Below are 12375 nucleotides of genomic sequence, written 5' to 3'. Positions count from 1 at the left end.
CCTTTGAGACAATTTTAGAGAGATTGTGCTAGAAATTCTAAGAATTTAGTAATGAGGCTCTTATAAACCTGAAAATGAATATTCTCTGGGGTTTAAGAATCTAGGGTAAAAGAAAGAGAGGAATTTTTTATCATTCCTAGGAAAGCGCAGAGCTGACTTCCACTCAGATACTTCAGGGACATAGAGGATAAAATATATTCTCTCTCTCAGGCCTCCCTGGTGGCGCCAGGGGTTAAATCTCAGCACTATGACGCTATCTGCAGCCACTGCAGCATGGGTTCGATCCCCAGCCAGGGAGGAGACCCATATGGCACAGCAAACCTCTCCTGACCCGCCTGCTGCTCCCCTCAGCAGTGGACTTCCTCGATCTGCCTGTTCTGCTCTCCGCTCTGTCTCTGGTGAATCCTCTCACCCCTCTACCTCTGCCTGTACCCCAGTTCTTGTGTGCATAAATAAATAAAACTACAAGGAAGTACATTCTCTCCCCTCCAGAAATTCTCCTCTGGATTAAGATACTCCTTGGCTCCCTTTTCTTTAATTCTGTGTGCCGCCCTGAAAGGTTTTTGCCCCCAAACTGGAATAATAGCACAGTGAGGCCAGTTTTGCTTTTGAGATGCTGTTGAGAGACTTGAAGAGATTAGAAAGAAAAATTGAGTAGAGTTAAAAGCTGTCGACAAACACTATACAGGGTCTTGTCCAGGAGCTGAGAGCAGGACTTGAAGGACACAGTTCTCTCTGCAGGTGTGGGGGGGGGTGGTCTAGCATGGGCTCCTGGCCCCCAGGAGGTGAGTTCAGACCTTTCCCTTGCTAGGGGAGACCTATTTGCCCTCCACATATTAGGAGAGTCCTGGAGATTATAGTTTCTGTTTGCTTTGATACTGGGGCACAGCAGGACTCGTGGAGGGGTCCCTGACAGGGCTAGCATCGTCCATGAACTTCACAGTTGCACCTTCGCCAAAGTACACACTGTTGTCTGAGACAAAGAGCTTAGCAATCAGGTCTCTGGGCAGGACGAGGGTTCTACGGCCTGTGAGACTGTTCAGCAGGGGCCCTCCCTCCCTTAGTCCCCTGGGCCAGGACTTTGGCCTCTTCTGCTGACCCCCATAGTAGAGGCAGCCCCAGAGAGCTTGGCTCCCATGTCCCCTTTTCTCCCCGACGTTCATCCCTGGGGCTCACGGTCCTGTGGGCTCTGCGGGGTGGTCGCTGCTAGGCAAGCTGAATTGATTATGAATGCAGCCATCATCGTGGGTAAAGTGGGTGTGATGTGCTAGGCAGGGTTCTCCTGGGGAGCAGAACCAATGGAATATTCACAGAGAAATGCAATTTAATGAACTGAATTAGGCAATTATGGAAGCTCAAAGTCTGCAGACCAGGCTGGAAGGCAGGGAGCCTAAAAGGCACGACCTCCAGTATGTGACCTCTTTTCTAGGGTAAACCTCTCCAGGGCCCCCCTCTCCAGGGTCTTTTTGGGACTTGGAGGGACACCCTCTAGAGACAGTGAGGCCTGCTGAGGACGTGGAACTGGGTGGAGCGGAGTGCCACAGCGCAGTGGGCCAGGAGATGGCCTTGCTCATCAGAAATACGCTGCCTCTGAGCTCCATCGGGGAAGCGCTGTCTGTCCATAAGCTCATCTTCTCCTGGACCAGCAAAACGCAAGTCCCGGGATCTTTTTCTCTCATACTTCTACCCAAGCAGCTCGCTGCAACACTGTCTTTGTGCAACTATGTCTAAGCCCAGCTTTGACTATCACACCTCTGTTGAATTCCCCCTAAATCTGTTGCAGTCTTCCTGAATTTATATTCTTTCTCTTTTTTTTTATTTTACTTTATATATTTTACATCATTCTTCTGTTTTGTAATCAGGGAAATGCCAATCAAAACATTTCACCAGTGAGAATGGCACATGTTATCCTTTCTTTAATGAATTAACTGTCCTTCCAACTTCTTTCTTCCACAAAAGTGATTAAGAAGCTACCTAGCTCCATTCTAGTGACTGATAAGAGCCTCATGTGGACCCAAGTCTCATGAGCCCTACTAGAACCTCACCTGCGCTCAGGGCAACACAGAACAGACACGAGCAGCAAACGGACACAAGAGTGCGTCAGGCTCTCTCTTTCTTTCTTATTTTTTTAAAGATTTGTTTATTTATGCACACAGAACTGGGGTACTGGCCAGAGGCTCAGGGGTAGTGAGAGGATTCACCAGAGACAGAGCGGAGAACAGAACAGACAGAGTACACTGGTCAACAAAGTCCACTGCTGAGGGGAGCAGCGGGCGGGTCAGAGAGGTCTCCTGCGCCAGGTGGGTCACCTCCGGGGCAGGCGGGGATCGAACTCAATCTGAAGTGGCCTTAACCTCTCAGTGTTGTGCTTTAACCCACTGTGCCCCCAGGGAGGGCCCAGGCCCTCTATTTCATCCTCTCCTCCCTAGGACACCCACGAATGATCGCTGCTTCCCTTCCCATGATGCCCTCTGCCCTGGACATAGGCCCACGTTTCCCACAGCAGGAAAACTAGTCTTTAATTTTTTAAAATGTTATTTGCTGGGCACATTGTATGTCAGACACTGCTGTGTGCTAGACGAATCAGATACTTCTAGATTCTAGAATGATATGACGAGAACTTCTGCCTGCAGCGGCCCACCATTTACCTCTCCAGAGGCATCAGCAATGCACTGACCCCCTCTGCTGTCAGATCCCCCACCACCACGCATCCCACCTGGGCCAGAACAGGAGCTACCGAGCTGGCCTTGCAGCCACTGGGGTGCTCCTAGAGGTGATGTAAGTTAGAACTCAGTGAACTGGGGCCTCCCTGGTAGCACAGAGGATAAAGACACAGTGCTATCAAGCTACTGCTAGCCACTACAGCACGAGTTCAATCCCTGGCCAGGGAGGTGACCCAAAAGGCACAGCAGACCTCTCGCTGCTCCCCTCAGCAGTGTACTTCATTGATCTGCCTGTTCTGCTCCCCACTCTGTCTCTGGTGAACCCTCTCACCCTTGTACCTCTGGCCTGCACCTCAGTTCTTGTATGCATAAATAAATAAATCTTTGAAAAAAAGAATTCAATGACTTTCCCTCAGAAGCAGCCTTATGCTGTCTGGTGTCACGGGACCATGAGCTTTATTGAGCAAATAAGCTTCTTTGACTTGGTAACCTAGTGGTGGAGTTGGTGTTTCCATGAGAAAAGGCTGCCGCACCACTCAGTGCGCAGCCACTGTAAGCCCGGGACCACCTTCCGTGCCTCGCTGTGTGATGGCTCAGGCCCAAGACCTCAGCTTGCCCCATCCCCCTTGGACAGCTGCATGTGACGGCTGCAGGCAAGGGGCCTCCGCACCGCTGCAGCAGCTCCCCAGGGCTTCCTGAGTCACGAGAGCCAGAGGAAGTTGTCCAGGGAAGTGTGCCGCCCTGGGGCCCAAGGCCGTGGAGAGGAGGAGACTCCCTTAGGTCTGGAGGCCTCTCCCACTGCCATCTCCTCCTAAAAAGTGCACCGCAGGGCATCACCAGGGAGAAACCAGGGCGCTAAGAGGCCGCGTGTGCCCCCACCCCATAAAACACCGGAGTCCTGAGAACCACGTGTAGCTCCCACTTACACCCTACACTGGTGACATCCAGATGTGTAAGGGACAGAGACGCAGTAGCCAGTGAAGGGATCACCACCAAGTCTCAGGGCAAGATGGTCTGGGGCTCAAGGTTAGTGTGAGCTAGAGGACAGTGCCAGGCTTAACTCTTCGGTCACTTAACAGAGTTCCCTGAGATACTGAAGTGACAATGACTCCTCATGGGCGACACACAGATGGTAGATAAGGGCAGACTTGCACTTGGATTTCAAGCTCAACGCTGAAGGCATCAGTTTTCACACATCTGTGAAATGGGATCATAGTTGTACCTAGTTTCAGGCTTCTGAATTTTTATCTTGAAAACATTCAGAATCAATGTTTCTCTTTGTCACTGACACAATCTCATAGATACATGATCAAGCAAAGATGATCACAAAAATAATTCCCTGATCACATCATGGAGGAATGGAAAGGTCTGGGGAGCACCTTCTCCCTAAGAACAGTTATAAAGCAGTACTATTTGTGGAAAGGAAGAGCGCATGTCCCTGACAGAGGCCCAGCACTTTCCCAGGAAGGACTTGCACTAATTTTGGTGGTTTGCTACAGCGGAGGAGTGGGAAAGGTACATGGAAGCTTGGCCAGGAAAACAGATAACTCAGCTGGCAAAGCAGGCGGGGGGTGGGTCATCCACAGCCCTGAGCGGGCTTGCAGGGTGCAGCATTTCCCCAGAGAGGATTCTCAGACAGGGAGTGACGTCAAATGTTTGGACCTGGATCTGGCCCTGGTCACTGCGAGGTCCGAGGCCCAAACTGACCGGTAAGCTTCCCAGGAACGCTCACTCTCCTTGAGCTTGGAGAACAAAGAATCCTTAGACAGAGCCTTGTGGAACTTGGTGGCGAGCCCAACAGCAGGGAGAACTACTGAGAGAGGGTTCACCACTCCCTTGGAAAGAATCAAGCAAGAACACAAACACACAGACACGAAGAAATGGAAAGACAGCCTGTGTTATTTGCTGCAAGAAAAAACATCATTAAAATGCCATATTACCTAAATCATCTTATCCATGAAATACCTATCAATTTTCCATGACTTTTTTTTTAAAGATTTATTTATTTATTCATACAGAACTGGGGTACAAGGCAGAGGTGCAGAGGCAGTGAGAGGATTCACCAGAGACAGAGCGGGGAGCAGAACAGGCAGATCAACGAAGTGCACTGCTGAGGGGAGCAGCGGGCGGGTCAGGAGAGGTCTGACACGCCACGTGGTCACCTCCGGGGCAGGCGGGGATGGAACTCATGCGGAAGTGGCTTTAGCTTCTTAGTGCAGTGCTTTAACACGCTGCGCCACCAGGGAGGGCCTATCCCATGACTTTTTTAAGGAAATTGGAACAATTGAAAATTTTGTATGGACCCACAAAAAGTCCTGAGTAGCAAAAGCAATGCTGAGAGAAATGAAGAAAATCAAAGATATCACACGCCTGACTTCCAAGTCTACTACACAAGAGGAGTCAAAACAGCATGATTTTAGAACAAAGATAGAAATACAGACCAGTGGAATCAAATAGAAAGCCCAAAGATTAAACCCACACAAATATGGACGGTTAATCTTTGAAAAACTAGCCATGGCCATACATGCCTGGATCTGGCCCTGGTCACTGTGAGGTCTGAGGCCCAAACTGACCAATAGGCTTCCCAGGAACACTCACTCTCCTTGAGCTTAGAGAACAAAGAATCTTTAGACAGAGCCTTGTGGAACTTGGTGGAGAAAGGAAAGCCTCTTAACCAATGACGCTGGGAAACATGGTGGGGTGAGGGGGGCACATGCAAGAAAATGAAACTAGATCCATGATTAACTCCATAGAAAAATTAGTTCAAACTTCATTAAAGACCTGGATATAAGATCTGAAAGTGTAAAGTACTTACAAGAAAACATAGGCAATACACGCGTGGATATCACCCTCAGATATTTGGGGGTGCAGCTTGAAAGGCAAGAGAAACAAAAGTAAAAATAAACTAGTGGGGCTACATCAAACTGAAAGCTTTTGTACTGCAAAAGAAACCACCACCACAACAAAAAGGCTACCCACAGACCTTAGGCAGCATCACACACCTGAGAAGGGACTAACTTGCAACAGCCCAATCAAAACTGGGCAAGAGGCCTAAGTAGGCTTTTTCTACAGAAGCTAGCCGGATGGTCTACAGACATATGAAACATTGTTGAATGGCACTTATTATAAGGGAATGCAAATCCAAGCCACAGTGACATACCACCTGCCCCCTGTGAGAAGGGCCTAGACGCTGGGAACAACACATGTTGGCAAGAATATGGGCAAAACGAAACTTTTACCCACTGTTGGTGGGAATGCAAGTTGGTGCAGCCTCTATGGGAAACAGTATGGAGAAGCCCTCCCTGATGGCACAAGGGGTTAAAGCACAGCACTATGAAGCTATACGCAGCCACTGTAGCATGAGTTCAATCCCCAGCCCAGGAGGTGACCTACATGAGCCAGCAGAACTCTCCTGACCCACTCGCTGAACCTCTCAGAAGTGTATCTCAGTAGATCTGCCTGTTCTGCTCCCCACTCATACCTCTGGCCTGCACCCCAGTTCTTCTATGCAAAGGAAGGAGGAGGAGGAGGGGAGGAGAAGGAGAAAGAAATTTCCTAAGAAAATAAAAACCAAAATCCCATGTGACCCAACAGCTCCTCTGGTGGGTATTTATCCAAAGAATACAAGAATGCTAACACCCGTCTACAGCAGCGTTGCCCACAAATGCCAAGTGATGGATCCAACTTAGGTGCCCATCAACAAGGACTCAATAAAGAAACTGGAATTTCTACTCAATGAAATACTACTCAGCTAAGTAACGAGATGAAATAGTTCCTTTTGAGACAAAGTGGATGAAACTTGAGGTGTTTATTGCTAACTTGGTTGATGGGAAATAAATCAGATATGGGATAGTTTCACCTACCTGAGGAATATAAATAACCAAAATACAGCAAAAGCAAATCTCAGACTCAGTGAAAATTTACTGATCACCAGTGAGAACAGGGGAGGCAGAAGGGGCTAGGCAAAGAATGGGGCCAGAGCACAGGCATAGGCAGTTAGCTGGAGGGTGACTAAGCCTATAATGAGGAGCAAAAATGTAACCCTAAAGTTAGGCATGTAATTTTTCGAAAACCCCCTATGTTTTAAGAGCGCCTTTCATTTTCCAAAGCGACTTTACACTTTACCTCCATGTGAGGTAAGCGGGTCAAGTCCTCAGAGCTCAGCTTTGCACAGGAGAATACTGAGGCCCACAGAGAGCAGGCGAACCCCCAGTCTCCCCGCTCGTGTTTGGTAAACCCAGGATGGGTTTCCTGAGTCCTTTTTTCCACACACGACGCTGTCATCCTCAACACCAGAGTAAAATGTTCTCGCCGATGTACTTTATTACCAATCCAAAACACACCAAGACTCAGCTGTCCAAATATTTTTCAGTCCTGGGCTTTTGGATGAAAGTGATTTGGTTCAAACTTGTCCCAAACAAAATGAAAATGTGAGGACAGGCGTTCCAGGATGGGAGGAAGGGATGTAGAAATCCCCGATATTAAGGAACTCTTGTCTCCTGTGAAGGAGAGGAGTGCCTAGCATTCTAATTGTCCCTAACGTTCAAGGGTGAAGGTCTCAGGCCAAAACAGAAATGTCACCAAGTGCCCTTTTTTTAGGGAAAGGGCAAAGTGCATATTTTTTGCCAGGAGGTGGCGACAGAGGAATAAGACTAATGAGGCAGAATATTTAAGTGCACAAATCATAAATGTTTTGAACGTGTAGATCCTCTCACCCAATCTCCTAGGATTATTCACAACGAATTAAGGTTCACAAAGGGTATGTGTAGTCCTCAAGGTCACACACCTGATGAACGGCTGAGCCACATGGAGCTCAGCTCTCACCATTACATCAGAAGGTACAGAAGCACAGGCTGCCTTTAAAATAACCTGGTGTCTTAATCATGTGGAGAAAAAAACTCACTTTTTGAGAGCATTATTAATTCTAGCATGAAAGAAACGACCTAGGTGATTACACCCTAAACTCCCATCCTGGGTGCTAGCTGGTGCCAGTAGGGGAAGGGGCAGAGGGTAACAGCCTTTCTGCCATGAGGCCTCCCAACAGGTTGGTGCTGCCTGTGAGCCCCCCCCCCAGCCCACCAAGATGCCCCAAAAGAGATCACAGACCGTGGGGTAAGAGTCTCCCTTTTGACCAGCCCATGAAGGGCACTAAACATGTGCTGTGGGCCCTCTCTGGTGGCGCAACAGGTTAAAGCACCGCACTATGAAGCTCTCCAAAGCCACTGCAGCATGAGCTTGATCCCCGCCTGCCCCGGAGCTGACCCACATGGCGCAGCAGACCTCTCCTGACCTGCCTGCTGCTCTCTTCAGCAGTGTACTTTGTCAACCTGCCTGTTTTGCTTCCCACTCTATCCCTGTGAATCCTCTCACCCACCGCACCTCTGGCCTGTACCCCAGTTCTGTATGAATAAATAAATAAATCTTTAAAAAAAACGTGCTTACAGCGCAGGATAAAAAGCAGAACAGAAGGTACGAGCACTGTCTGCTCCCGGACAGGGCCGGATGTGTTCTGTGGCATTCTACAGAACAGAACCAAACCGGTGGGTGAGAAACTTGAAATTTAGTGGGTGCTAAATTTCAAGTGGGGATAGATGGACGGACAGGCAGATGTGGACAGACAGATGGACAGAGGAGGGAGATTTCAGATCAATACAGTGAAATTTGTTCTCATGGCCTCAGAGGTCCCAGAAGAAAGGCACTGCTCTGCTTGCTTCTGTAGTGAATCCCCACACTGGACGTAACCCAGCGAGGTCTTCACTCGCTCCGGATGTTAAGAAGTGAGCAGGGGGGTTGGTCTGGATTGAAAGAGCTTCGGGGAGCTCTTTGAGTCCCAGGTTTCTGATTAGTCCATGGTTCTTGGGTCCCCGATGAAAGAGACAGAAGGACAGAGATGTTTTTGTATTTTCATTTCAGTACTTTAAATGAGAAAACTGCACTAATTTCAGGTTGTCGACATCCCAAGACTGCTCCCAGCTCCTTTACTGAAATTCAGCCGCTCTGGGAAACCTCATCCTGGCAGCTCACTGGGGAAGCTTTTGCTGGTTTCTTTTAAGTAACAAATTATTTCTCTTTAATTTTGAAAATCAGGGGAGCTGGACTTGTGGAAACCTGGATTAACCTTTTAGGTGCAGGAGAGTATAGAGCCAGGCCTGGTGCAAGACTAGATCAGGGTTGACAGGTGGCAGAACCAGCAGCATCCCACAGGGCACAACAGTGAGTACCAGAAAGGCAGGGGGAGAGGGGACCAAAAAAAGCCAGAAGAGTGAGATGCCCCGTTTATAGCAATGCCCTTCAACTTTTCTGCCATGTGACACCCGGCTTTGACTTCCTCCACTCCCCCTTCCTTCTGCAAAGTGGCGTTCATGTCCTTCCAGCACAGAGTCTGGGTGGCTGTTTACCACATTAAGTCTTTGAAACTCCAACAACAAAGCCAGTTTCTGGTTCTTGGTCTGAGGACAGATTTTACTGGTGGTTGAGATCTCTTGGCCTGACTTCCTTCCCCTCCCGAGTTCTCTAGCTGTGAAATACCCTCCAACACCCAAAGTGAGGCTTCTAAATGATGTGAGGAAGTGGGATGAGCAAGCTGGCTTTTAATGGGAAGATGAAATCATGTGTTTTGCAAATTGGAAAAATGAACAAACCAGGAGAAAGCTCCCTGCAGCCAAGAGGCTGGGCTGGGTGCACCCCCTGCAGGGAGCCCATTTACAGGCCTCTTGAAAGGCTGAGACTCACTTCCGGTGCTGTAAGTGCAGCTCTGCCTTTGAAACTCACTGCCCTTACAAATCTAAAAGGATTCATATTATCGTCTTTATTTCCTTTAATGATGCATTTGTGAATTCAGCTCCCATGTAGAACGGCTGTAAAGGTATCAATACCTCAAGGCTGAAAGGCCCATGCACAACCTCTCAACAAACAAGTCTTCACAGCTTCGCCTCTCTTCCGGACTGCCAAGGCAGGGGCTGGGTTCTCAGCCATCTCTGCAGCTCCTTGCTCTTGTCTCTTCCCCTCCAGCCCATAGGGCCTCCCACCACAAGGCCCCTGGCCTTGCGCCCCTTTGCTAATACACAGAACCTGCAGCGCTGGGCAGGGTGGGGATTTTTATGAGTATCCAGGTGCAGGCACTGACCTCAAGACCTTCCGGATTTTACGGAGGGATCGTTTACCCTGGTGAAATGTTTCATAATTCCAGATGAGGACAGTAAGGCACAGATAGAATACGTTAACAGGCGGTAGTGGACAGAACCCAACTCCTCTGACTTCAAATCTCCCTGAGCCCCCAGCAGAGTCTGTGCCTTTACTAAGCTGTCAGTAACTATGAATTTATTCTTATTTTCTTCACATGGGGGTGGTGTGGAGAAGAGGCGAGTTAACAGTAAGCCAAGTCCCCTGAACTGGGTGTGAATATCCATTATGTTCCCATCCCTAGGGTAAGGCCAGATGCTTCCTGTTCTTCTAAGTCACCAAAAGTTTTACTGCTCTTTCCAGGATTTGTTCCAAAAGAAGAATTAAGCACAGAGGCTTTGGAGCCAGTATCCCAGGGAGACCCAAGTAAGTTAATTGACAACCAGAATCCCCAGAGACTTTGACATCTGATCTGCTCTCTCTCCTCTCTACCCACTCACTCCCACCCAAATCTGCCTCTCTTCTACCCTGAATCTATTTATCTCTTCTCTTCTGTCACTTTGTCTAAGCAAAAGGGAAGCTTTGGAAGGATTTAAACTGTCTTTGTTCATGAGGGGGAGAGGATCTGATTTTTAAAACATCACTATGGCAACAGGGTGAAGAATGGGATGAAATGGGACGACAGGGTGGATGAAAAGAGTCCTGTTGGCCAGCAGGGACAGTGACCAGTGGTGATGATGGTAAATGGAGCTCAGAGTTGGACACAGCGATGGAGAAAAACAGATTCAAGAGATGGAAAAGGAAGAATCTAGAAAGATGGAGGCATAGGTGTGAGAGGAAATACTTAAAAGATGACTTGAGTAGGGTAAATGGGGAGGGGCAGGGAGGTCAGGGAGATTGTGTATGTCTATCATATTCTGTAAACACTGGGTCTACTGGAGAGTTGACTAGCCAAAGGATGAACATTCAGAAGCAGCAGCCCAGCTGGAAATTAGAATCAGAAGACTATGAGCTCTGGTTTGAAACCAAAGCTACCTGGAAACTGCCCCAGGGAGCAGGACAGGGTGAGAAGAAACAAAGGACTTACACCTGAAGAACTTCAACACTCCTAGGTGGAGGAGAAGTCACCTGAGGATGACAGAAAGGAGGACCAAAGAAATAGAGGCGAACCAGGAGATGCTGTGCCCTGCCAGCCGGGAGAGCATCCGTAAGTCCCCCATCTCGCCAACGTCACCACGTCAGTCACGACTGGGCTGTGAGTTGCAACCCAGCTGTACGGGAGGGTCATCTGACGAGATCTTTTTGATTAAAGTTGGCAATTCCTGCCTCATATCTACTGCTGACTCTCCCTTGACCTCGCTACTCCAAGTACATATAAGGGCCAGCAGCAGCAGCCTTAGCTGAGAGCACATTAGAAATGCAGAATTCCGGGCCCTCCCTGGTGGCGCAGCACTTTAACCAGCACAGCACTAAGAAGCTTTCAGCCACTACAGCACAAGTTCGAGCCCTGGCCAGGGAGCTGACCCATGGGGTGGCAGACCTCTCCTGACCAGCCAGCTGCTCCCCTCAGCAATGTATTTCAGTCAGACCTCCTTTACTGCTCCCTACTCTGTCTCTGGTGAATCCTCACACCCCCATACCTCTGGCCTGTACCCCAGTTCTGTACACATAAATAGATAAATCTTTTTTAAAAAAGATAAGAAATGCAGAATTGTATCCCTGCCCCGCAAAATCAAGTGATGCTTTTGAACATTAATACGCGAAAGCACAACCTGGAATGACTCCCAGGCTTCGTTATTGGTTGAAGCTGCATAAGCAACTGTGAAATATGTCCAGTTTTTGGATACTGGACAAAAGCATAACTCTATAAAACTGTACCATGTTGAAGAAAACCAAAGCAATTATGAAAATTGGTAAAATGGCACAGCAGATACTATATCTCACCTTTTCTTCCTCATCCTCCAGCCGCTATCTCTGTGACTATAACAAGGTGCTCAAGCTTGAACATTTCATTACCCGGTTCTATTCTTCAGAATTGATGTTTTCATCTCAAATGAAAGTCACTAGATCTCAGTGAGCACGTGTCTTCAGCACATGTCCTCAAAACCTAGCTATGAAATGAACAAATCAATCCAGTCTGAGATAGAAGAAATGAGAAAAACGAAGTCTATGAAGAACCAAAATCGAGATGCCAAAATCCACGTACTTTATTCACTTATAAAAAAAATCTTCTTTGGGCCCTCCCTGGTGGTGCAGCGGGTAAAGCACTGCACTGAGAAACTAAAGCCACTTCAGCATAAATTCGATCCCCGCCTGCTCTGGAGGAGACCACATGGCCCAGCAGACCTCTCCTGACCCGCCCGCTGCTCCCCTCAGCAGTGTACTTCGTCAATCTGCCTGTCCTGCTCCCCACTCTGTCTCTGGTAAAGCCTCTCACCGTCCCTGCACCTCTGGCCTGTACCCCAGTTCTGTATGAACAAACAAATAAATCTTTAAAAAAAAAAAAGGAAAGAAAGAAAAGAAAATCTTCTTTGGCCCTTATTCTAGTAAAGTGTTGTCTCCCAAAAAAAAATCATCTAAAAGGCATATT

General features: G+C 48.2%; 1 protein-coding gene across 1 annotated transcript in view; it reads left to right on the top strand.

Moving 5' to 3' along the window:
* Positions 1-12375, top strand: part of VIT (vitrin) — a 100057-nt gene that overhangs the window by 66659 nt on the left and 21023 nt on the right. The window contains exon 10 of the mRNA XM_012727658.1: positions 10149-10211. Within this exon, the coding sequence (XP_012583112.1) occupies positions 10149-10211 (63 nt within the window). The remainder of the gene's footprint in view (positions 1-10148; positions 10212-12375) is intronic.

Source organism: Condylura cristata, unplaced genomic scaffold (genome assembly GCF_000260355.1).
Source record: "Condylura cristata isolate star-nosed mole 26May11 unplaced genomic scaffold, ConCri1.0 scaffold00020, whole genome shotgun sequence".
NCBI lineage: Eukaryota > Metazoa > Chordata > Mammalia > Eulipotyphla > Talpidae > Condylura > Condylura cristata.
The sequence above is the reverse complement of the archived record's forward strand: the minus strand, read 5'-3'. Positions and strand labels throughout refer to the sequence as shown.